At 43.4% G+C, this 26,286-nt stretch overlaps 1 protein-coding gene across 3 annotated transcripts in view; it reads right to left on the bottom strand.

The window, feature by feature from the left end:
• AATF (apoptosis antagonizing transcription factor) overlaps nucleotides 1–26,286 on the bottom strand; it is an 82,314-nt gene that overhangs the window by 35,650 nt on the left and 20,378 nt on the right. For all 3 annotated transcript variants that reach the window (XM_037880669.2, XM_043531255.1, XM_043531256.1), the window contains exons 5-8: nucleotides 13,036–13,150; nucleotides 12,499–12,703; nucleotides 11,584–11,748; nucleotides 10,386–10,469 (exon numbers count right to left, since the gene is read on the bottom strand). In XM_037880669.2, the coding sequence (XP_037736597.2) occupies nucleotides 10,386–10,469; nucleotides 11,584–11,748; nucleotides 12,499–12,703; nucleotides 13,036–13,150 (569 nt within the window). The remainder of the gene's footprint in view (nucleotides 1–10,385; nucleotides 10,470–11,583; nucleotides 11,749–12,498; nucleotides 12,704–13,035; nucleotides 13,151–26,286) is intronic.

Genomic DNA, 26,286 nt, shown 5'->3' with positions numbered 1-26,286 from the left:
TGGTAGAAGCTTTGAAAGCGTTGACAGGATCCCATCAATCGGATTCATGAGACACACACACAATATATATTCTATTCATTACCTGCCCAATGTGCATGCTAACTTCTAAATCACTTACTGTTTAAACTTGCACTGAGCTCTGAATACATCTGTGGAGATGCCTTTGTTCCAAATTAGGATCCTAAAAGGCATGTTTACATATGAACACAAGCTCTTGGAGGATAAATACACGTGTCACTACGTTGACGAATCTCAGGCAGAAAGAGTTTCTGAAACATCAGAAATCCAAGGTCTATTTAGAACAGACTCCACTAGTCAAAACTTTAACTACAAATGCCTTGCCTCTAAAGTATTTAAGTTTTCATTACAAATGCTAACTTGCAGAAGGCTGTCTGCATCCAGGTACATGGTACATAAACACAAGGTGATAGTCCAATTATCTATCAACACACCGTCCGCAACGGTTCTGTCATTGTTTGATTGCTAATATGCATAAGAAAAAAATAGTTCCCGAAGTTGCCATATCTCTATGCTCTACTGCAGCGGTTCTCAAACTGTGGGTTGGGACCCGAAGCGGGTCGCAACCACATTTTAATGGAGTTGCCAGGGCTGGCTTAGACTTGCTGGGGCCTGGGGCCAAAACCCGAGACCCTCTAACCAGGGCCGGAGCCAAAGCCCAAGGACTTCAGCCCTGGGGCTGAAGCCCTTGGGCTTTGAGTCCCCCCCCACACACACCCCCACCCTGGGGCAGCGGGCCTTGGGCGGGCTCAGGCTTCGGTCCCTCCTCCTGGGGTCAGTAATTTTTGTTCTCAGAAGCGGGTCGCGAAACAATGACGTTTGAGAACCCCAGCTCTTACTGTGTTGCTTTGCTGAAAGGTACAGTGCCAACCCTCAGACATCCATCTGGACTCTCTATGTTTGCACTGAACCTACGCAATCTCAAGAGGGAAATGTCTTCCTGAATCCAGAATGGTTTAACGGCACCACTGTGACCACAGTGTATCTAATCAACGTTCACTCCAGACTGCATTACTGCAGGGCACTCTATAAGGAGCTTCCCTGGCACAGAACACGGTTGCTTGCCTCCTGACCGGGATGGGTGACTGCGAGTATGTATCATTCCTATGCAACCCCTTGCACTAGTTACCCCTTTGCTTCAGGGTGCAGTACAAGGCAGTAGGTACAATCTATACATCTCTGAGCGGTCTAGGACCTGAATATCTGAGGAGGTGCCTTTGTCATGACAGGCAAGATCAGCTGGGTTACTTCTGCTGTCATATCCTGAGTTAAACTCAAAACCTGTGCAGCAAGACATCTGCAGCAGAGGGAACTCTTCCCTTTTGTGGCTCACCAAATCCTGAGTTTGGTGGCTAAAAGGTGCAGCTGCAGCTACCCCCAAGACAGACAGCACGAGGTGCATTTGTTCCTGCAGGCTTTTAATGGAATTTTTGGCATGGTGGTGAGTGAGATGGATCCCTCCATCGGAGCTCTGGCCACAGATGCTCGGTAGACAGGACCGCTAACGTGCTGCAGTGTGAGCATCGAGGACAAGAGAATCTGGACTCTGCAGGAGTTAGGACACTGGTCACGGGGGCGTGGCTCTTCCATAAATTAACTGCATAAGAGCACTTGCTGTCAGAGTAAAGCGGGCATCTTTTTATCCCTTTGGGGTCTTCTATTCTGCACTACAGAGAATCCCTCCCATTAGTGTTAAGGAGGGAAAGTTGCATGCAACAACAGGAGGAGACTAAAGCTTGTAAACCGGAGCAGCACCCATGAGCCAACAGGTCCATAAGCAGTTCAGCCGTCAGTCAAGAAAGACCTGTTTTCTTCACCTGGGAACTGAAGGTGAAATGTTCTTTCAGTGCAGGGCAACTGCAAGATTCAAGAGGTTGTGGGGGATAGAGAGGAGGGGAAGGGGGGAAAAACCAGGGACAGGAGGGAAATTAGGAAATGGAAATAAAAGCCACGAAGCATCTTATTACATCTAAATAGTGTGAGTCTTAAAGCCGAAGTTATAAATCATGCTAACAATGGTGACTAAAATCAAAGTGGATGTAGCCAGAGGCTACCACTGAAAAAGTCAGCGTAGACCTGCCTGGCTGCCTCTGGTCTTTAAGGATTTGATTAGTTTTTCCACTTTCTAGTTCACAGTCTTGCATTCAGCCCATACTCCAGAGCCAGGTAGGGCTCAGGATACACAATGAATGATCAATTCATTTACTGAATAAAGTAACACTATTTTTTCAGCACAAGACCTAAAACATTTCCAAAGCCGTAATATTTCATTAAGCCTGGTGATTCCGGCTAAAATTTATTAGTCAAAACAGAAAACTCTCATCAGACCCCATATATTCCATTAGGAGTGATCTATGGTGTCTCCCAATGTCTAATTATTAACTAGGAAGTGTAAGTAAATCACTATCAGCATTAAGCCCTGATGTGTGAAGACAGAATTGGAGTTAAGCAATATCAGCAGCAAAAGGCTTTGATTTGAATAATTTGTTTTTATCCACCCACCACCACCTCCCAACTCATTCTCCCCTTAACAAGGGAACAAAACTGTCCTTTTAAATGACCACCACAAAGTTCCATTCGTCAGTAAGAGCAATAGTGCCGCAGCCCGCCTAAATGCCCCTCGCCTGTCCCAAAACAGCAGCAATCTGGAGGCTAGACACACATTTTCTAGCTATAAAGGAGTGGAATAAAGTCATCCACATGAACGTTATTTGCTTTTGCTGCCAGGTGGTGACCTTTATTGTGGTTAATGGCTACACCTGTGCACGTTAGCATTCAGGTTTGGTCTACACTACACATTTAGGCCAACATAAGGCAGTTTACGTTGACCTAACCATGTCAGTGCACACCCTACAGCCGAGTCCCACCGATGTAAGTACCCTACTACACCAACATAATAATGCTACCTTCACGAGAGGCGTAGGGCTTAGGTCCATGTAGTTAGGGCGATACAGTGTCTGTGTTACTTACCTCAGCTATTAGCGGTCTTCTCAATTTCATGCCTCCACGCTGGAGCCCTGAAATTGACAAGAAAGCCGGGCAGCTAGAGCCCAGCTGCCCCGGGCTCCCCACTCCCAGCCGAGCCACTGCCTGGAGGCTCCCCACTCCGGAAGCCAAGAATCTCAAGCAGCTGCACCCCCTACACACACATTCCCAGCTGGGAGCAGGGAGCCCGGGGGGCAACTAGGCTCTGGGTGGGGAGCTACGCAGAGCTCAGAGTCCTGGTTCTCAGAACCCCACACAGGTCAACTTAGAGTTGTAGTGCAGACATACCCTTAGTAAAACTTCACATTAAGACCGTGTTTTTCATCCAAGCACACCGCAAAGCAGTTGAAAGCCTTAATTGAAATTAGTAACACCCCTCCCCCTCCCCCCCATGAGCCATTATGTGCCCTCTGGGTAAATATAGGCACAGAGAGGTCATGTGATTTGTCAAAGTTGATCTCAAGAGTTGGCGGAACAGAACACAGAATTCTTGACCACGCTTCCACAAATCTGAAAACGTATCAGAACATAAGAGATCCTGAAATCCACAATTGCTGACAAAATAGATAACTGAAATTTGCACACAAAAAAAAATTAAAAGGTGAGATTTTCAAAAGCAGCCAACGTTCGCCTTGCTCTGCTCTCACCCAAGTCAATGTTAAAATTTCCACTGACGTCAGTGAGAGCAGTTGGGCCACCACCGAGAGCTTTCGAGTCGCCCTTAAAACACAATGGAGAAAAATGTTATCCTGGTTAAGGAGATACCCATAAAAGATCCTGTGCCAGAAGCACAGGGATTTAGAAAACGCCATTAGGAGATTATTTAAGGACAATTGTGGCTCATGACTGAGCTCTCCCGCACACAGAATGTAGGACTGTCTATCAAAACTAGCTTTGTTTCTAATGATGTCCTTTGTAGTCACTTTTGAGCATTATGCTACTGTATTTAAGTGTGATTGTAATCAGGATTTTTTTTTTTTTTTTAAATCCACCTATGTCTTACCTGATGTTTAATAGGTAGCTAAAAGAAGGTGCTGCCATATTATCCGATAGGAACCAGTTTGGTTTATGTTGCTTGTTATCATTTGAAACATGATTGGGATTTTAAAGAAGTTATTTTGTCTCCATGGCAATTGAAAACCTTTGTAAAATTAGCAAAGGCACAGCAGGCATGCTTGTTATAAAATAACTGGGGCTTCAGACTGCTCTCCATCAAAGCCACCTGTTGTGTGTGTAAGTTGTTGTACCATCACCTTTCAATTCAATGAGCCTTGTATACGTAGAGGTGCAGCATGGTATTTCAATGTGGTTACTGTACCAGTTACTTTAAGGTGAAAGTCACCGTCAGTCAGGTTAGTTTCCATGCACTAGTAATATCAAACAGGAGGTCTGCCAGCCAGTTAACACTCAACTAATACAAGGGTTAACTACACAGGACAATATAAGCAGCAGCATTTCACACCATGTTCGCTGTTCTTAGTACAAAGGTAAGTGGGAGACTTTTGTTCAAATACACAGAAATTAGAAACAACTCCAACAAGCTGTACACACCCAAACCATGAGAAACTCTACACTGGGACTTGGCAGCAAAGACCCACCTTTCATCAAAAACGTTGTCACTCCCCAGCCTAAGCAAGACCAAATCTAGCAGCAGATTAGACTTTTTCAGAGGTCTCGATCTCATTTAAATTTAACCAGCTGCCCATGTATTTGTTAGTGGAGATTAAACAGTTTTAACCAATCTTTTTAAAGTTCCACTCTCTGTGTATCACTTTTGTTTTAACACAAAATCCTCCCAACAGCTTAAGAACTGCTTTTCTCCCTAGCCACAAAACCACCTACTACACTGGAAAAGCTTTTTGTGTTTTTTGTTTTGTTTTTAATCAAATCAGGTAGAAAAGGGAAAGTCCTGTTCAGTTTCTCTTCCAAGTTAAGAAGTAATAATACAGACATGCACAGCTCATCCTCTTGCCTGCTAAGATTACATCAGAAAAAAGATGGAACAACATCCGGGAAAGGAGTTACTCCTGCTCTGAACTGAAAATCGACAAACATATGATAAATTACAGCATCTGATCTGAAAATTTCGTAATCTAGATTTTTTTCCCTTCATTCTTTGGAAGGACATCGTGGAGATGAAAATCGTATTTATTTTTCCTTTATCTGTGCTACTAATACCACCCACAATTATTAAAAACTGCATAAATGGTGGAAGATTAACATCTATTTTAAGGTTCTTTTAGTTTACTTTTTGCACTTCACTCTACTTGGACAGAAAAACTGGTCAAGCTCCCATGCACTAGCTCTTTGAGTTTCTAACAGCGATGGGAAAATTTTAGACCCATTGATAGTTATTATTATTTTTAAAAATCACCATGGACCCGTTTGCATTGGGTTTTCTATAACCTATTTTGTAATTCAAAAACCTAAGCTGTGGGACTAAACAACTTGACTGTATTTTTTTTAAACATTTTATGGAAATTCAGTTTTATATGGAAAAAAGACCAACGATGCTAGGTTTCTGTTTTCTAATAACCCATTAGGAGACGTTTCAAATCAAGCTTTAAAACGTGTTATTAACCATCTACTGAGCCATTTGAAAGATACATGCCTATGATAAGAGTATTGTATTGCCATTAACCTATGGGATGGTTCGAGACATCTCTTATTCACACAAAACTCTAAATGCATCTAATTAAAGCCACCAGATCAGCTGTCCATATTAATCACTCAACAGTTTAATTAAGGTAAACCAGCTTGTCAGAAAACTAGCCTTCTCTCTATTCTTCACCATTATTGACTTTTAATAGTTCACTGGATTAGTAATTACTTGTTTATGGCATTATCAAATACCTGTGAGACAAAAAACACACAGTATGTGACCAGGAACAGTTTTAAACATACCCTTAGTTGGAACCTTGAGGATAAATTTACGCCATCAAATTAAGGTTTTTTAAAAAGCCAGACTGTTACGATTTAAATCAGTCTACAACCCAGAAGGAAAGTAAACTGAACCAGAAACATCTTAATGAGTGTTTGAGATCTGGAAGCTGATTTGTCACACACTCAGATTAAATAGTTCTTTTGGATAAAAACTAGACATGAACAGGAGGTTTAGTGAGATAAACATTTAACTTATTTTTATATGCATTGTTAAAATACATGCGAAATACATCTGTGACATCGGATCATGTAGACAAGTACACTAAGGACAATAATACTAGGAAGGTAGTTAACACATACAGATGCAAAGCTTTCCGTGGAGAAAATAAAATAAACCTCTGATGATCTCAAAGCACTTTACAAACTAACTATGAGTAGGTAAGGGATACAAAGATCCATAGCGCAAATCCTCGAAGATAGTTAGGCACCTAACTCGGGGGTTAGATACCTAAAGACCTTTCAGCAGCTGGGCCCATACGCCAACCAATGAAATGCATCCATCTCCATGGTGGAACACAGCAGATGTTTAACAGTTTAGGACAAATGCCCCTGCAACAGTACGAACTAACAGGGATAGTCCCATCTAACGAACCGCCACCACCACTGGCTGAAGACCTTAGGTTTTCCTTGGAGTCTCCCATCCAACTAGTGACCATACTTAGCTTATGAGACAATCACAGCACAACATAATATGGCTCCCGGCCATTATAAGAGGCAGTGCCAAGCTGTTTAACTGAAGCTGGAGGGAGGGTGGGAATAAAAGCTATGTATATTCTTAATTTTCCCTAGGCATACCTGCTGCCATCAGTGATGAACACTTGTTCTGGGCAGAGCTGTTACCAGTGGAACACTTAGCATATGAACATTAACCTAATTCCTGTTAGAGATAAACCAATTTCAGCTCTCTCCTCTTCTAAGGGAGTATTTCATCCTAATAAGAAAATCTCCACTGTAGCATGGTAGACTAGCAGCCCTGTGGTAGCAGGCTGGGTTTTTAAGTGTTAATGCCGCAATATCGGTACGGGATTCTACATAAACATGGCTCTTTAAAAAACAAACAAACCAAAAAAGCAGTTTTTTGCCTTAAAACTGTATATGAAATGGGGTTCAACTTCCCTTGCTCTAAGTAATCAGGATCTTTTTGAAGCTGCTTAATTATTCTCATCTGGCATAGCCTAAATAAAGAGGTTCTGTCCCACATCTCTCTCATGGCTGTACATTACAACTCAATGTGGGTCACCAGCATAAAAATCATTATGAGACAGGGAAAGGCTTGTCTGCCTGCAGAACAGCCAAGCAAACATGGAGGAAGTGGGATGAATGGATGAAACACAAATTGTTGAGTCCTGAATCATAAAATTCCCCCTGCCCTACAAGGTGAATGCCACTGCGGGCTTGTAAAAGACAAGACTGCTTTCCCACAGGAGATGTGGAGTCTTAAGATTCCAGGACTGTAACCTATAACAATACTGTATGTATATTTATACTGTCTCAATGCTGCTTTAGTCACTGACTTGTGTGCCTAACGTCCTTCCTATGACTGAAGGGAGGGGGAAATAACTTGTACTTGAACTTGTATTTGATCTGTAATAAACATAATAGGTAACAAAAATGCAATACAATAATAAAATGGCATTTAAAAAACAGGGAGTCCTAAAAGCTTGGTTGTAAATTTAAATAATTAAAAAACAAACACTGAAATGCACAAGGTCAGACTTTTAGAGGTGCTGAGCTACCACAATAATCAATTAGAGTTGTGGGTGCTCGTTACTTCTGAAACATCAGGTCCTTTTTTATATTTACACGTGCACGCGCTTAGGTCTGACCTACTGGAAAGAAACCACATTCATTGTATTGTCACAGGTCTATTGTAATACATTCTACCCCTTCTGAGTGCAACACTCAGCTCCAGCTCACTACCCTGACAAATAAAGGAAAGCACTTTATGAAACCAATTTAATTGGGAGGTGACAGAAAACATACAGCCATTTTCTTTAGCCTTATCACTGAATTGGCTTCAGCTCCAATCTCTGCCAAATCCCACTCAACAGAAGAAATTAACCAGGTCAGCGGAACAGGTGTTACGCTGTGTCTGTCAAGGGGCTGGCATCCCCACAATTACTTGCACACAATGAAGCGGTAATCTTTACAGATCATCTCTCCCAATACGCATACTGGGGACAAGAGGAGAGAAGAAGGGTGGAAGGGAGGGAGGGAGAAGGGGAGAAAGGGAAAAAAAAAAAAAAAAAAGCAAGAAAGGAAAATGAATGTGTCGTTGCCTCGCGGCTCAGCAGATGTCTGTGCGTGATGTACGAGGCTAGGATAAGCTGTCGTAGCCTGCTGCCAAAGAGTGGTAAGTGATTAAAGCCTCCACAGTCCTAAGCACCATATTTAGAGTCTATGGGGTTTCAAGAGTTGCACCCATTCCTTGCTGTGCTGCCAGATGTTGTCGATTGGTCCCCGTTCCTATTCGCTGTGTGCGGGCGGCAGCAGTTGGTACAGCAAGAAATGCAATCTGGAACGTTTCCGGAGATGCCGTACATTAAACGAGTGTCACCCATCATTCACCTCTACAGAACGCTGAAACAACTCCAATTTGCTGCCACTTCCCTCTTGGGAAATGGCCAAGATACAGTTGTGCCTGGCAGCCCCATTTGTTTTACTCAGGTGTTCCTCTTCCCTCAATGACCTCTATTAGTTTAAGTTTTAATTTAGATTAACCCCAGCACCCCAATTAACCAGTGAGGGGAAAAGCTAAAATGTGACTAGTCATAATTCTGAAATCAAAATGTATCGAAGTTAAAATTATTGGTAAGGAGGAAGGGCCATTCAACTACTGCAATTTTTCTTTAAAAACTTAATGTTTCAGGGCCAAGAAAACCCGCACGGTACAGGCCTAAGGTTTGCCAGTCAGGGCTATTTCTCCCTGTTCGTTTCGCTATTTTATTATGCTGATTTAATCGGCAAGATGCTCTTGTTGCAGACTTGGACTCCTGAAGATGGGAGCAGATTTGTCTGCATCTCAGAATTATCTCACACCAATATTTAGCACTAACATCACAGATCTGGCCCGCCAATTGCTGTTCAACAGCCCCTTTCTGCATTTGAAAGTGTGCAGACGGAGCCATTCTCCAATGCAGGAATTGCTGCGTCCCTCCCTGCCACAGAAATGTTGTTCAACTCATCCCAGGGCTAGGAAGGATGCTCGGATTGTAACACACAGTCCTGGGACTCAAGAGATACAGGTTCCATTCCCTGGTCTGCCACCTGTGTCCTGTGTGACCTTGAACAGGTTGCTTACAAGGTGAGACGTTCAAAAGCATTTAGCCTTGTCCTAACCCTGCTCCCACAGAAGTCAATAATAAAACTCCCATTGACGGCAACAGTAGCAGAGTTAGAACAACGCTGAGGACTCCTGAAAAAATCACCCCCTTAAAATTTCTCAGTGCTCTTCCAATCTGTAAAATGTAGACAATAATTACCAACTTCACAAACGTTCTCTTTCTGTTTGGTAGCCCAGGACATGTATTCGAAAAGTCTACTCGTCTGGTTGAATTAGTTATCAGGCCCTAAAAATCACATAATCTCCCTTCTCCATACTCCAATTTCTGCATTATTTTACTTCCTGATCTAATGAGATTTCCAGGTTTCTAATAATAGAACGGCATTTGTTTAGCCCTGATGTTAAAACCATCTCTGGATCCTTGGACTAGCTATTTTTTTGGGGGCACTGGTCCAGGACTTAATTTAGCAAATCACTTCAAAGCACTGTAATTTCCCGTATGCATTTTATGTGGCTGACATTATCATTTGCTAACTGAATTACAAACATAATGATCACCCCAGTCTGCAGACTCCAGAGTACTGTGTGTAGTCTCCCTGCTTCAGTATGAAAGGAGCTTTGGGAGCCCAGCACCACTTTCAATCTTCATGCAGATTAGACAGGTTTTGTGTTTGGATGAGGGTAACTAATGTGCCACTGAGCAACTTCAAAAATTCTATTTGTGATGGGGCTTTCCCACCCACATAAGCATTTGTTTTTTCTTTAAAATATTCAGTTGTAGAAACTTCTGTGATTTCCTCTTTGTACAGCAATAATCACCAATGAGAACTACAGAGACTGGTCTGATTCAGCAGGCCTGACCCACATGGGTAGAGTAGTTTCAATGAAGTCCATAAGACCCCTCCCCATGAGGCAGGGCTGAAGGATTGACCCATAAAGCCTTGAATAGTGATTTCAGAGTTAAAGCCTTTGGACATCATGAAATAAGGATAACAGGTAGAGATTACAGATGTCCAGTCAAGCAACTAATGTGGTGTTTCTCTAAGCGGAATCTTTGGGCAGAAGAACTTATTGCTGAGAATTTACTGCATTAACTCCAGAAATACTAAAAGCCAACTTGAGCCATGAGACACAGAAAAGATTTCTAGAGACCCACCTGGTGGTAGAAGTCATCGTCATCAAAGATCTCCTCATCCAGGTCTTTTAGGTGCATGTTGGATTTGGCTTGAGGGACGACCTCCTGAAACAGTAGAGAGACATAAGCCCACATGTGCCTATGCTTCGGGCAGCACCCAGACACGGTATCATGTCTTAAAGCAAGTCTAACGCACTTTTGGGGGATTTTGGCGGCAATAACATCCCTAATCCATATTTTCCACACCTTATGTTCTTCAATATGTACAGCCTTGGGGCCCGTTAGAACAAGATCTAGATGTATTCGGCTGTAGACAGAACTCCATGGAGAAGTGGTAGAAGCCCCATTTTTAACTCAACTTGACAAAAAAATGAGTAATCATACAACTAGGAGCTATCGTGGACTGATAACGGTTTGGATGAAAGGACTCAATGGGCCTTTTCCATCTCCAACCTCAATGACACCATGTAAAGCATACAAACATCTAAAAGCATGGTGGAATGGTGAACACCTTCCATTACAGGAAGTTTTTAAGCATTTGATTATTATAAGGATAGGATTAAAGGACTTCTAATACATGGGAAGGAAATGGGAAAAGACTGCCAACAAAGAACTGGTTTTATGATTACCTAGCTAGGAAACAGGTCCAGCCTGCATAAGATATCTCTGACACGTTGCTATACTTAAATGTAGTTGTGCCTCAATGCATATATGGACCTTTATTTAAAAAGGTAGTGGAAAAAATATTTTTTCAAGTGCAATTATTCTACATTAATTTTTACAGCTGAGTGTTTACTATTCCTTAAATACTAAGTTGATATAGACACTTAAAATATTTTGCAGGTGAAATGCAATGTGATTCTTGGTTCCAACTTCCTGGTCAAGAGCTTTAAACCCCATTATTAGGATCAAATTTTGCAGTTGCTTCTTTAAGAAGCAGAGTGTGACACAAATGACACCTATTGCAGGACCAAGGTAAAGTGCTGGCATGGTCCAACCTTGAGTCTTGCTCTGCCTATCAGGAATAAGTGTAGGAACCAACACACACATTGTGAAATACAAAAAGCACCTCAATCATCTTTTAATCCATTAAAATACAAATATGGTCACTTCATCACCTTCTACATAACTCTCCCAACAACAACAACACTTGTTAAAGGATCCATTTAATTCATTTGCAGAGAATTTTACCACTTCCACTGGAAACAAAACCTCTTACCGAACATCCGGGCAATGATTCAGGGATGGGCTGAGATTCCTGCTCCGGCTTTCCAAGTACCCTATACACAGATCGCTTAGTCTGTGTCCGCCGTAGTAATCTCTCTTTGTCCATCATAATATGATCAATCTGAGTCAAGATTGAACGCTCAAAGGCACTGAAACCCTGCAACAACATTAACTAGTGTCAGATAATGCAGAAAGCTGCTGCTCAAGGCAGCACTGTTCCTTTATCTTTCCGTGTCAGTGGATAAGCAGACAATGTTCCTACTGGAGAAGTTTTAGTTTGGATTGTTGTTGTTGTTGTAATATATAATATATATATAAACCCCAACAAAAAATAAACCAACAAAAAGATACTGCCCTGAGGCAAGCTGAAAGCCTGGCTTAATAGACAGGCTTCACTGCTCCAGCTCAGACAAACTTCTCAGTGATTAATATTAACCCCTACATGCTGGGCCCTGGATCTCTTAGGACAAAATGAATTGCCAGCTGAATTAAAGTGTTCAGGTCCACGTATTTACAATAAATCATGAAGTAAATAGGGAAATATACGGACTATACACAGTATCTTGTCTCCAACGCACAGCGGACTAATACCAGCTGCTTCAGAGGAAGGTGTGAGAAACACAGGAGCAGGCAGTTCTGAAGTAATCTGCCCAGGGGGAAAATTTCCTCCTGACCCTGCCAAGTTAGAGCCTGGCTTATGCCCTTGAAGCATGAGGCCTTACATCCCTTCCAAAATCTTTGGGGATTTTTGTTTGTCGTGGACGTGTCTCTCTTAATTCTTACTATTGCAACTCTAGATGGAACAAGGAATGTTCCCATGTCTGAATGGCATGAAACACTTCAGCTGCTGTCCCAACATCTTTGGTAAATTTCTCTCTCTCTCTCTCACACACACACACACACTTGCCTTCCCCAATTTGCCAGAAGCTAGTTTGGTCTTGTCATGCCACTTCTGCAAGGTGTTGTTCCGATACGTTCTGAAGTCAGCAAATCGCTTAGCCATGAATTCTGGATAGTCTTCCATCTCTAGCTTCCGTTTAGGGGGGCCTTTCCGCCTCATCTGATCCTCACCTCCCATCTCTTCATCACTACCACTGGGGATCTCCTCATTGCTAGAAATTTAAAAAAAAACAAACACATTTTGAAACTCTCTCTAACAGCAACTCCTCTGCTGATCACCTTGCCATCTTTTTGTTAGTTATTCAGAAGTCAAGTCGCTCAACCCTCCCACCCACCACCAAAAGAAATTACAAAACACAAGCTTCCGGTGAAAACAGGAGAAGTTCAAATGCCATTTGTCCGCTGTGTCCATTTCCCACACAGTAGGAGCTGGGGGAGCAGAGCTGAGATGGCGAAGGTCAAAGCTTTTATGTTTTCCTATTTAAAAAGTTAACTACCAGGTGGGCTTTAGCAAGGCCCAGACGCAGTCTTGTTCTGTATTTACCTCTCCACTTTTGATTGCTTCCCATCTACCAGATGCCTTGTGCCTGGATATTGATAGAGCAGCTCATCCTGGAGGTCCACTAACGCTCTCAGCAACGCCTTCAAGGCTTTATAACCTGCAGAAGAAGAGACACCAGTGACAATTGCAGGTTGATCCCAGCTTCTGATGAAGCCTTAGCGTGACAGCTTCTGGCTTCTTGTATTAAACCTACATTCCTGCCACAGATAGCGCAGATCTTGCTAAGCCTCAGAGGCGACTATGTTTTCACCAGCCCAGTTAAAAATGTTGCTTAACACGTATAACTCTTTTTTTGTTACTGTCAAAACAAGTGCACAGAAGGATATTCCTAGAAAAGAAGGAAGGGAGCAAGGAGTATTTTCTAAACTGCTGAGCGGTTACACATTGATCAGTCTATTTAACTGACACGCTACAAGTTTGGGCTCAGAATCCTAAAAGATTAGCATACTGAAGTAGCAAGTACAGTGGGCTTAGGTATCTGAGGGCACAAGGATGTGACAACAGCCCCTTGTGCTGACAAATTCATTGCCCTCCTGTGTTATATTTTGCAGCAGGCACCGGCCTTGGTGTAAGAATATGAAGTAATTCCAGAGAGAGAATATTTATGTATCCTACCTACACTTGCGGGGGGTGGGGGTGGGGGTGTGTGTGTGTGTGGAGGTAGGTAGCAGGGTGTGAGAGGAAGAAGGGAAAATGAACTCCTACAGAGCTATGACTACTGCGGGTTTCCGCGCTACTGTGCTCACCAGGCAGGAGGTAGAAAAAGTTGGAGTGTAAGTAAAATTAAGCGTAGCAAGAGCTGACCCCTGGGAAAAACATAAACAAAGACCTGGCAAATAATGAGAGGATTTTGACCAAAGAATGAAAACTGCAGGCCTAGAGGTTTATAAGCAGAGAATGTCAGTCTCCAGGCCTGCCAACTGGGCACCCTTCACAAACTCTACATTCACTTACAAAGACAGAGTGTAGTTAAACCAAAAGAGAATTAAGGCAGAAGTTTAAGGGTTATCCTCAGGCAGCTGTTTTCCAGACTACCTGCAGGCCTAAATGCCGAAGGTGGCCTATTCGGTATCAATCAGCCAAAGACCTGGACAGTTGCTAATTCCTTCACATAGCTGTGGAACACAGTCCCTGTCGAGAGGAGCTTCCAATCTACAGGGACAAGCATTCGAAATCAGACACAAGCCCAGGGTGATGGGGAGATGGATTTGTTCAACAGTGGTACAACAGCTCTGCCTAAAAAGGTAGGAAATTAACCTCCATAGGCTTCCCAGAAATTAACCTCCATAGGCTTCCCAGGACAACTCTCTGTTACCTGGTTAATAAGTGCCTCTTTCCAGGCCTTGCCAGATCTCTCTGGAACTACAGTCTGCAGTATCACTTATTTCAGAGGCTGCCCACTGCTGATATTACCAACAGGAGGCCAGAGGTCTTGGCATTCGAACTAGGCCTGTATCTGGGAACCGTTTCACAGGCATCTGTACCTCGTTTGAAAGTGAGCTGCCTTCATTTGTTTCGTTGTTCCTAGACTGATTACCATCAATACGAAGAGAAGAACACAGAAGCAAGACTACTGGCTTTCGACAGAGAGCTGAGAAGAGAATCCAGCAGAGAATCCCAGTGCTTGGGATTCCAGTCCTTGCCGACATAACCATGCAAAGCTCTGTGGTTCCAGAAGCTACTCAAGCTACTACACGAGGCCGATGGGACATCCCACTGAATTGGGCCCCCCACTTCAGCAAGTTGTTTCCCTATTGTGGCTCCACAAGGATGTTTCTTGTTCCAAGAACCTTGTATTTGGGAATGGTACTGTAAGCATTATCTGAACATTTCATATTTCCCCACAGGAAGACAGCTGCAAATGTCACTTAGACGAGGAAGTGGATACCATGATCTGTGTTTGCGTGTGCAGCCAAATTTTATTTGTATGTTTGTAAATATTCAAAGCACGTGCTGTTTTGGCCTTATTACCTGATATGACAATGGTAAGTACACAGGTTTAGTCTCATGCTCAAATAAATTGGTTAGTCTCTAAGGTGCCACAAGTCCTCCTTTTCTTTTTGCGAATACAGACTAACACGGCTGTTACTCTGAAACCAGGTTTAGTCTGGGAAGCTAACCACGCTCACACACCTGGCGCCTGTTGCAAAACATGCAATCGGTTGCCATCAATACTGTAATTCAACCGCTGCACGATGTCTGACACTCTGAGAAGTCTTTACAGCTTGATGTCGCTAACAAATTCAAGTACAGTAAAATCACTGGCAACCTGACCATCAGTCTGCAGAGCAGTGGCATCATAGCTCTAACATGTTCAGTTTCTTGCAAGGAAAAACTTTATGAAGTGTAGAATAGTCTTTCCTGTAGACAAAAAGCAAACAAGAGACTAGATGCGATCTGAAGTGATCCAGACAGTTTCCCCTTAAAAGTTTGATCAAAAAACAGTTATGTTGGCATTAGCCCGGGGACAACCTCTGTCATGTTCATAACCAAAGGTTAACGAAGGAAAGAAAGCTCTCTAGTTCTCTCTGAACCTATCTCCTGAGGCTCCTAATTAATTTGGTTGCCCGGACTTGGTCCATTTGGATTGCAAATTCCTTGGTGCAGAGCGAGACCACATCTTCCTTGATAAGCACCAAGCACATCCGCACCTAAACACAAAATACTTGGCCCATTTCTAGACCCTTCCTATCCAAGGATCTCAAAGCCCTTCACAAACAATAATTCTCAGCCACACGACACAGGTATAAACCCCACTTAATGTACTAGTGGGAAACTGAGGCACGGAGAATAAATGGGGTGTTCACCGTTACACAGGAAGTCCATGGCAGAGCTGGGACTAGAACTCAGATCTTTTACCACAGACCATTCTTCCTCTCTAACGAATCACAAAGGGCTAGGTCCTTACCTGGTGTAAAGTGAGTGGAGCTATTTCAATTGACAGCAGCTGAGGATCTTGTCCCAAATCCTTCCCTTACTTACTGGATAGCACAACAGGAAAGGGGGGGAGGGGACATTTTATTTTAATTTGGCCTTTTTTTTTTTCTTTTTTTAAAATGGGAGACACAAAAAACCGTGGATAAAATCAGCAGCAAATCTTCATCAGCCACATGAAGGCAACAGAAGTGGAAATCTGCCCAGACATGCCAGGGTCTCAATCTTTTGTACGTTCCCATTGCCGATATTACTGTAGCCACAGGACCTGGCTAAATGATGGCCCGACCCCAGTAGCAGTAATGTCAATGAAAAGACTTTTGCTACAGATCAGCAGTTACGCTCATCCTCCTCCCGTACGTGGCTCATTATAGATACATTCTGACAGCTGTTCTATAGAAACCTATTAACGGATTAGGCTGCCACACTCGTAAAACAGTCATGTGTTCGCATCAAAACAATTCTAAGAGACAAACAGACAAAAGCCCTTAAAAATGCATCTGTGGTATGTAGTTGAAGCAAGGGCATCATCTGCAAGAGGCAAGTGCCCCCGCCCTGAGTGCACAGCTTAAAACAGCAAAATCTTTTCCTGCAACCCAGCTAAATGTCCCCAGAGCTCCTGAACCTGCCTTTTTTCTACCCGCTGTCTACCCTCCAGTGGCAATGCTAATTCACCCCAGGCAGCTTTGATCCGGTCTATTACAGCTGGAGTAGCACTCCAACTCTTCTGAGGTGTATCAGGGCTATTGCAAGCAGGCAAGGAATAAAGACAGGCTCAGGCTCCCTCAGGATACGAGATATGGACCCCAACAGAAGCGAGGATGGGAAGCAATTTTATCTGGAGTGAAGGGGGTGGGGAGGGCAGGGCAGACAATGACTATGTGTCTACCCTGGTGGGAGGGCTAATTATTCCAGGCACTGACTTCATCATGAGCCTCTTACAGCTGCATCATTTCCATGCTTTCAATTCTTGTGTGTTTAATGGCATTATTGGATAGGGTTCTGGGTGTTACTAGCGGGTGCCTAAGTGTGCTATAAACTCAGCAACGCAAGCTGGTATCACCCCCTGATACTGCACTGCCTGATCCATTTCAGCATTTAATTCCAAAATGGACCGTTTTCTAGCAGATCCCCCACCACCACCACCACCACCTTTATCCTGTTTGCTTTTGGGAAAGGAACATTCTAACTCAGGAATGAAGACAGGGTGTAAACTACAGCAGTTTTATGAATACAACCCAGGAATGGGGGAGCAAGCCCCCCCCCCCCCCCATTCGTTTAGCAGGCTAATGCTGTTCGTGGTCTGAAATGGGCCACTAAAGCAGAGAGGTGTCACAAACATACAGACTTTTTCTTAAGCATGCCAGCACGTTAAAGCAGTTTTCAGATTAAAAAAATCTTTTGTTTCTATCCTACCCTCATTTCCCTTTGGTACAAAAGAGAGTGCCCTCGTAATGTACCAGTGGGCCTGGAGAATGGATCACAATTAGCCCTCACATCATCTGAGTGATATCCACATGTGGACCTGACCACGCAATGGGGAGGGTTCCCAGGGCCAGCACATCTTTGCTAATTTTCAGTATCTGGCGCTTTTTAAGACAGGTAGCCACCCGCAATGCAGTTTGAGCAGCGATAAAACCTGGGCGAGGGTCACAACAAAGCTTCTGCCACTTACTCGGGTTTGAATTTACTTAGGTTTGAATTACTTCTTGGACTCAGCGCACAAGCTCTCTGTCAGCATTAACCATGCCCTGGGTTTGTTTTGCCCTGCATCTGTTGTGTTCAGATGACTACAGTTGTCTACACTTTTGCTTGGCTCCATTTCCTTCTCCAGCGGTACCCCACCTTAGACCCCCGCGCTCAGTGAATAGAGACAGCATTCAGAGCGTAGCCTGAAGTCCCTTCATACAAAGCTATTCTGAAGGCACTTTACAGAGCAGCTCTCTACTCCTATTGGACCCTCTGCTTCCACACCCCTCTTCCACGTGCTTTTTTGTTGCATTTTTTATTTAACTCAAATTGTAATCTCCCTGGGGCCAGTACTGTGCCTTTTAATTACCCGTCAAGTGCTATGCCTCTCTGTGGGGCTATATAATTACTGTCTTTATACTGGGCCTCAAGACATTTGTGAAAAGTCTTCAAATTAATAATCTAAATTTTAAGTGATTTTGGGTGCCCAACTTAAGGAAACTGATTTTTGGAGGGCAGATGCTCAGCACTGTCTGAAAGACGACGTGCCTTTAAGGTGCCCCAATATGGGGACCCAAAATCACTGCCCCATTTGAAAACAGACATGCAGCTTTCTGCTCCATACGGGCTGTGTACAACAATGCCAAAAGGAAGGTGGGGATGCAGCAAGACCTGGGAGAACAGTACACAGCCACTTCTCCCAATCCTTTGCTCCCTGTACCACTTACTCCCCGTCTAAAAGTGCCATTTAAAAAAAGAAAAGAAAAAGATTATGTTGAATGGGATGCGAGGTGAGAGGAAACGTTTACTGCTGCCACGCGAACAAGTGAAACAAGTTTTGAACCTACCATCCAGTTTAAATGGGAATCCTGAGACTGTCCCTAGCAAGAGGCCAACTCATAAGAGTCACTTTTAAGAGTCCATGTGAGCCCCTTTATTTTGTGTCCAGGAGTGAAAAAGTTGTTGCAGATCCAGAAGACAGCATATCAATCCAGCAAGAAAGCTGGGAGCCAATATCAGTAAATCAAACTGTGCCTTTCCGTTAATACTCTCTCATATGTTCTCATTTTATGCATCCCTTTACCGAGTCAGAAAGTAGCCCTGGAGTATTTAAGCTCCATTCAGGGATAGCACTGCCATGTATCAAAGTGTCAGGAGACCCACCATAGATGAAATCTGTCCTACTGCTCTCAAACCACAAAAAAAAAAAAAAAAAAATCAATTTTGTCAATGCCAGAGCTTACAGGCACGCTGGCTCTGTTGCTGGTCCTACCCCCTTGTTTGAATCAGTGGCACTGGTTCCTGCATCAAGGATAACCAGGGCCAACCAGCCATACTTTGGCCAGCCTAATTTAAAGTCAGAATGCAGACAGTGGCTCAGCTATACTAGATATTGACCCCCAAGTATAGCTAAGTTGGTGTTGTATGCAGGATGAGGACTTCTTCAAAAACTTATGTCACTGTAAACCCAGCCTCTCTACTGCAAGAGAGGTCTCTACCTAGAGAAATGACCCGTTCACCTTTCCACAGCACTAGGTGGGACCACCCTTTGCCTCCAGCAGTGGCAGAGAGCACTGAAAGCAATCTGTGTAGCAGCAAGGATATGGCTCTCTGCAAGACCACTGAAGTCAATGGGACTAAGCACATGATGAAAGTTAAGCAAGTGCTGGAGGGCCAGATTTTCAAAAGTATTTAGGTGCTGAAAGATCCAGACAGACGCCTAGTAGGGTTTTTTAAAAGCACCCAGACACCTAACTCCCCTCACACATTATTTCAGTGTTTCTTGTGGGGGTAACAGCAGCATGTTTCCTCCCGGTTCTTATGACGTGGGATATGGAGGTCCTAGGATGAAATCCCGGCTCCCATGAAGGTCAATGGCAGAACTCCCAGGACTTCACTCCATGGAGTGCAAGTATAAGCCCAGAGGTGCCACTGGAAAACAAAAAGTCTGAAACTTCTAGGGTAACAGATGCCCTCAGCTCTGCGTGGCAGCTGCTGGGTCACACTCCCCACCCAACCAAGCCAAGGCGTGGAACTGAGTCTAGAAGGGAAGAGGATCACGGTATTGTGGTTAAGACACAGGAACTGAGGGGTAGGAAATCTGGGCTCCGTTCCAAGCTACACCACAGACTTCCGGTGCCTCAATTTCTCCATCTGTGACATGGAGATAATGGTAATCCCCTACCCCACAAGAATAAGTTCATTAGTGTTCATGGGCACCCAGTTACCACGGTGATAAACATCCTATAGAAAAGATGAATCCGCAAATCTCCTGTCTATGAAGATGAGATACCGCCACAGAGACTAGTAACAGGTAGGGCAGTGGGTTGGGGGGAGAGACAGAAATCAAAGAGGAGCCACAAGATAAAAAGAGAGGATTATTTTCTACATCAATGGCTATATAGCCCATTACTATACTGAAATAAGCATGAGACATGTTACAGTGTGAACAGTAGCAATTACTGTAGTAGAGATTTCACACACACACACACACACACACACACAGTTTTGGATTTTATAACAAATACTACTTTGAGGAGCCCAAGAGGTGAAACAGCATGATCCTGGTCCAACAAGCCTCAGTCCAAGGCTTAATCCTGCAAAGTCTTCTTCACCCACACAGAGCACCATTGACGCTCAGGGATCTATCCGCCCATGCAGAGTTCTTTGCAGGCCTGACTGGAGCCTTTTACAGTAACGCCTCACTTAACGTCCTCGTTCTGTTCTTGAAAAATGCAACTTCAAGCAAAACAATGTTAAGCGAATCCAATTCCCATAAGAATTAATGTAAATGGGGGGTTAGGTTCCAGGGAATTTTTTTCGCCAGACAAAAGACATTATATACATATAAAGTATAAGTTTTAAATAATTTGAAACAAACAATTTAATACCATACTCACCAATGATGATTGTGAAACTTGGTTGAGGCAGGGGCGTAGCGGGGTCGGGGGCTTGCCCCACTTCACCTGCCTGGGGCTCCTGCCGGGTAGTGGGGTGGGGACCCTGGGCGGGCAGGCCCCATGCCCCCACCCTGCCCCCCAGCAGGAGCCCCAGGTGGGCAGAGCAGAGGGAGCCCCCAGGCCCCAACCCAGTCCCCGGCTGGAACACCAGCCGTGCGGAGGGGGCAAGCCTCCGGACCCCGGGTGGGCGGAATGGGGGGAGCCAAACAACATTACAAGGGAACACTGCAGGACTTTAAAAGAGTACGTTCTCTACTAGATCAGTGACCTAATAGCGAAACAACGTTAACTGGGAGGATGTTAAGTAAGGAGTTATTGTATTGTACGTGACATAGTGAGCGGGGGTAAAATGGTAGAGAGCAAATGGGGGCACGGAAGGTTACAGAGATACAATCGCTCAGTTACATCCTGGTGGTAAAATTAATTTTATATGCGTAAACAAAAACATAACATACAGTCCTCGAGAAGCATCATGGTCCAATGGATAAAACACCCGACGGGGAATCAGGGCACCTGTCTCAGCCACTAAGCTGCTGGTGACTGTAGGCAAGTCATTTCAGCTCTCTGTGCCTGTTTCCCCTTCACCCTTTCTCTGTCTGTCCATTGACACCGTAAGCTCTTTGAGACACGGACTGTGTCACAATGTGTTTGTGCATATCCTCGCAAGACAGCACCCACGGTATGACTGTAATACACATAATAATATAATAATATGCATAATACATTGCACATGTACAGTATGGGGGCCCATTACAGTTGTGTTTTGTTTATATGGTGTGTACGGACACAGTGTATGCACATGCATATGGAAATTATTACATTAAGCAAAACTACTATTGTGCACACAATACCAAATATGAAGGAGATGGACTTAACTAATCATAGAAAATTTGACACCTAGCTCCGTGATTAACTATTTTTTCCTCAGTTAAATCCGAGTATCTGGCATTGTAAGAATACCGCATGCACACACCCTTTACATTTTTTCCATATAGCCACACAGAGTGCATTACGCATGCATGCACACACAAACAAGTTTGATCAACACATGTATTTAAACTTTGATATCTTTAGCAAAAGCTGAACTCCTGAAATCAGGAGGAGAAAAACCTGGAAATGCACAATGTTTCCATTCCACAGATTGTGCAAAGCCCCAAACAAACTGTTTCCATTATATAAATAAAAAATAGAAATAAAAATCAAAACCATTGTTTTTATTAAACTCAGTTATTAAACAAACCATCTTATCAGACATACGTGTTTATCTGAACATTCTGATTAAGAGAGTATTTTCGCTCTTTTTAAACAACTCTGGGACTGAAGTTAAACCATAGGTCAAAATGACACTCAATACATTGGCCTGAGAACAATACTTCTCATTCATATCCACAAGCCAGCCACTTGCACTAGTCATCCCCAGCAATTAATCCCCCAAGAAACACATTTGATTAAATCTTTTCAAGCAAATCCTTTGCTTTGCTTTTGTTAGTTCACTTCTTGTCAACATCTATTAAAATATGCCTTTAATTCTCCCACAATCTTAAAAAACACCGATTCCACTGTCTTCAACTTTAATCAACTGTATGGCCGGCATTTTTCATTTCATAATAATGTGCTGTTTGGAATTCAAGAGGCAGGCTCAACATCAATCATTCGGCAAGAATTTTTCCACTGCAATAAATATGCAAATGAGGAAAGCCAGTCAGTCGTATTTCAGGCCCGACTTGCTAGTGTTTTAAAAAAGACACAAATTTATTAATTGCCGTTGGCCAGCGGAATCCTATTACTTTGGGCATTGATTACAAAGCTGTGTGAGTGATTATTGTGCAACTCGCGGGCTATCCAGGCATGAGGAAAAATTATTAAAGCAAGGCAGAGATTATCAACTCAGAATAACAATAAGCCTTAACATTTTAGGCCTTTAACTTCTTCAACAAAGAATTACGTGAGAGCGCCACTGTATCATAATTCTGAAGACTGTCAGTATTACTGTTGGAGCTTGTTCTATGTTCCCCATAGCAAAACAATGTTACCAGCCGGTGGGGGGGCGGGGGGGGGACCCTGCAGGTTACACATTCCTTAACATGGACCATATGGGGAATAGTTTCTCTGTTATTCCCACGGTGTGGCCAACGGCAGGGGAAAAACCACAATACGGTGTATCTAAGACTTCCACCATCATGAGGCTATTTTGCAATGTTGCAAGACCTTTACACTTATTACGCCCTGTTAGGTGACTGGCTCCAAAAAAACAACAAAAAAGGGTGCAAAAGAAAAAATACAGGGGCAAGTGTAAGAAGCGGCCCATGGTGCATTCAGCCTTGGATACACTAGGGGTCAGCTCCAATCCTTTTGGAAGCAAGAGAACTGAATGGCCTGACGCTCAAGTTGCTGAGCAGCTGTGTATACATCTTCCACGGATTTCAACTAGATTGTAGCTACACAGCACTTCTGAAAACCAGGCCGGAAATGTTTTGGAAAATAACGGAAGTTAAACACTCTTGGTGCCACCATAAGCGTTTGCCCTCTGGTGTAATGAGTTCTAGCAAATGATAGCTGGTGCACTTCACCCCCCGGCCAGAGGGCCAGAAAAAAGTCTATGCCCCCCACTTACATCCTAAGCACACGTCTACAATGCAGCTAGGAGGTGTAATTCCCAGCATAGACTCGAAGGGACCTAGCTTCACTCTCTCTGCCCGCAATGGGAATCACACCTCCCAGCTGCAACACAGACATACCCGAAATTGCGGCTTAAGTGGGATTCAAGTGATGCACAGGTGGCTCTCTGCAGAGGGATGAACGCCACCCATTGTGCACAAAGGACCCAATGCTTCAGCCCCTAGTCATGTAAACACTTCAGTGGAATAATTTAGCCCATTGACTCCAATATTGCTACTCATCTGAGTACACGTAGTAAGACCAGAAATATAGGAGCTTGTGAAAAGTATTTATATAGATTTTAAGGCCAGACGGGACCATTAGATCATAGTTTGACCTCCCGTGTAACGCAGGAAAGCAAATTACATTGATCAAGACAAGGAAAGTGTTTGCTACATGTGAGTTTTTATCTTCAGTGAACTGATTGCCAGTTAACTAGAGCTGGCTAACACATTTGCACATGCTAGTCCGGAGGTTCCGCAAACCTTTGTATTGGAACAAAGGTTTGTGCAGCATCTACACTAGTATGTACAAGTTGGTTAACTAACTCAAGTTAACTGGCAGTCAAGTCACTCGAATAATTCTAATGCAGGCAAACCCTTTCTGTGCGCGCAAAGCATGGCATATGCTTATTGTCAGGGGTCAAATTGCAGCATGTGAGCAAACAGTTATTTCCCCTGCTGGCTGCCATCTTGTGCTCTAGAAGCTAAGCTACATTTCTTTTAAAAGAATAAACAACCCCCCAGCTCTCTCCAGCGCATACAGTTATGAAGTAACCTTTCAAATGTAAGCATTTCAACTTTTAATAAGGCTTGGGGAGGGGACGATTCATGTTTTAAATCGAAGGACAAAAATCTGTTAAATAAGACTAAACAAAACCGGCTAAGAGCCTTCCCTTCCCATGCATTACTGCAAGATTTTCTTGAACAGCCCTGAACTCCATACCAAATAAATACTTCTCTAACATGACCTCCAAACACTTTGCAAACAATGAATTATGCCTCAAAACTTCTACCTTACCACTTCTAGGGCCCTGATCCTGCAACAAGATTTGAGTGGGCAGAACAGTGTACTTGCATGGTGCCCACTGCAGGACCAGGTCATATGTCTGTATCCTCAATTAAAATCATAAGGATGGTGAAGATATTGCAACAATTTAAGTGGGCTACCTTTTCCCTAATTACAACTTGGTGACTTGGCTTGAAACTGACATCTGTATCTGTGAACATGCTTCTCACCACATGCCCCTGCATCTCACATATGCCAAATGGTTGCCCTTGAGCACAGGACAATTGGCCACCTTATTCACTTTAAGTCTCACTAACACCACTCCATCAAGACACTGGTTTGCCAAAAAAAAAAATTACACATATTTTGGTCTAATCTAGTGTCCACTGAAGTCAATGGAAAGATTTTGATCGACTTCCGCGGACTTTGGCTCAGGCCCACAAAGAGAGTTACATGGGATATGTAATCAGAAAAAGGGATGGAAAGTTACATTTTGGGCCTACCAACCTTAGCCGCATCCCTTTAAACAAAATACAACATTCCATGATTTGGTGAGTGCAAAGCTTTATTTGCAAGGGTTTCCAGACAAATAACATGTCAGCTGAGTGATCTTTTCACTGGCCTAGCTAGACCACAGTGATTGGACCTCAATACTGGAATCCAGATCTGCCCTTATGTGCACATGCAAGGCTCCCATTAAGACCTTTGGGGCAGAAATGTAACCTTGTTTGACACTAAGTCATCAGGTAACCTGGGGCAAATCACTTAACTGGTCTATCCCTCAGTTTCCTCCATTTCTGGAAAGCAGGAATAATGGTCCCGACCCATCTCTGCATAAATCTTTAAGATCCTCAGATGCAACTACAAAGAAGGGTGGATAATTATCCAATTTCAGTTCTAAAAGTTAGCCACGGTTAGAGATGATCAAACAGTGTGGCTGGAATTACTGGAGTTATTGGGAGTTCCCTTAGGCTCCGTTGATAAATTCCAGTCCACATGAATATGACACGCTTTGTTCAAAACCTCTTCACTAACTAGATACTTACAATGCCAACAAAACATGGAGAGCTCTGTGGCAGAGGGTGTATCCATCAGACACACATATCATGCTCCACATCAGGAGGGGAGGATAAATATTCTGCCAAGGATACTGTCTCTTACAGAAAGACCCATGGCACCTCTAAAAACTAAAGCAAAGCAGATGGGACCTGGGTCTCACCCAGAATGACTCATGCCTAGTAAACTGTTTGGTACTCAATTTATCTGGCCGTTATGGGGCTTTGGAATAGCTAAGGTGGTTTCCTGAAACATGAACACACATTCACAAAAGGGCTGTTCTCTGCAGGAATGGAAAAATGCGTGTTCTCAGGGGCTCGGTTGCAGAAATATTTACACTGGGAATTAAAAAAAAAAAACAATATTCAAAGGAACGCCAATAAGAAACCCAGCAAAAATATCCCTTGAAAGATACTAAAAGTGAAATGAGAACAAACTGACCAGGCAATATTCCAGAGTATACTCTCCATCCCAAGCCCAATCCTGAAAGGTTCTGAGCACCCTCAACTGTCACTGAAAAGAATGGGTGTTAAAAAGGTTCCGTGCATTGCTGAGTCAGGCTCTGAGTTTGGAATAAATGACCATCTCACGTCCTCCACACTTCCTGACAGACTGCAGGCACCCTCCTTTACACTGGGACTTCCAGTGGTCTGGACTCATGAAGAGAACATTAAGAATCATTGACATGTAAGCTGGCTGTATGGTTCATTTAATTCCCTACACCCCTCCTTTTTAAAATTGGCAGCAGAATTTTCAGTTTGCAACACCAGAATGCTGAAGAAATTGGGGAGGGGGAGGGCTCTGTCACATAATTTAGGTCCAGTTTGCCTCAGAGTACACAGGTGGTTATTGGGGACTGATCTATCAGCCAGGTGATTTAATAAAACAGTCTTCCTTTGAGTTTACGTGCTCAGTCTATGCACATATA

Source organism: Chelonia mydas, chromosome 17, assembly GCF_015237465.2.
Source record: "Chelonia mydas isolate rCheMyd1 chromosome 17, rCheMyd1.pri.v2, whole genome shotgun sequence".
NCBI classification, from domain to species: Eukaryota; Metazoa; Chordata; order Testudines; family Cheloniidae; genus Chelonia; species Chelonia mydas.
Note: the sequence above shows the minus strand (reverse complement) of the source record. Positions and strands in the feature narration are given on the sequence as shown.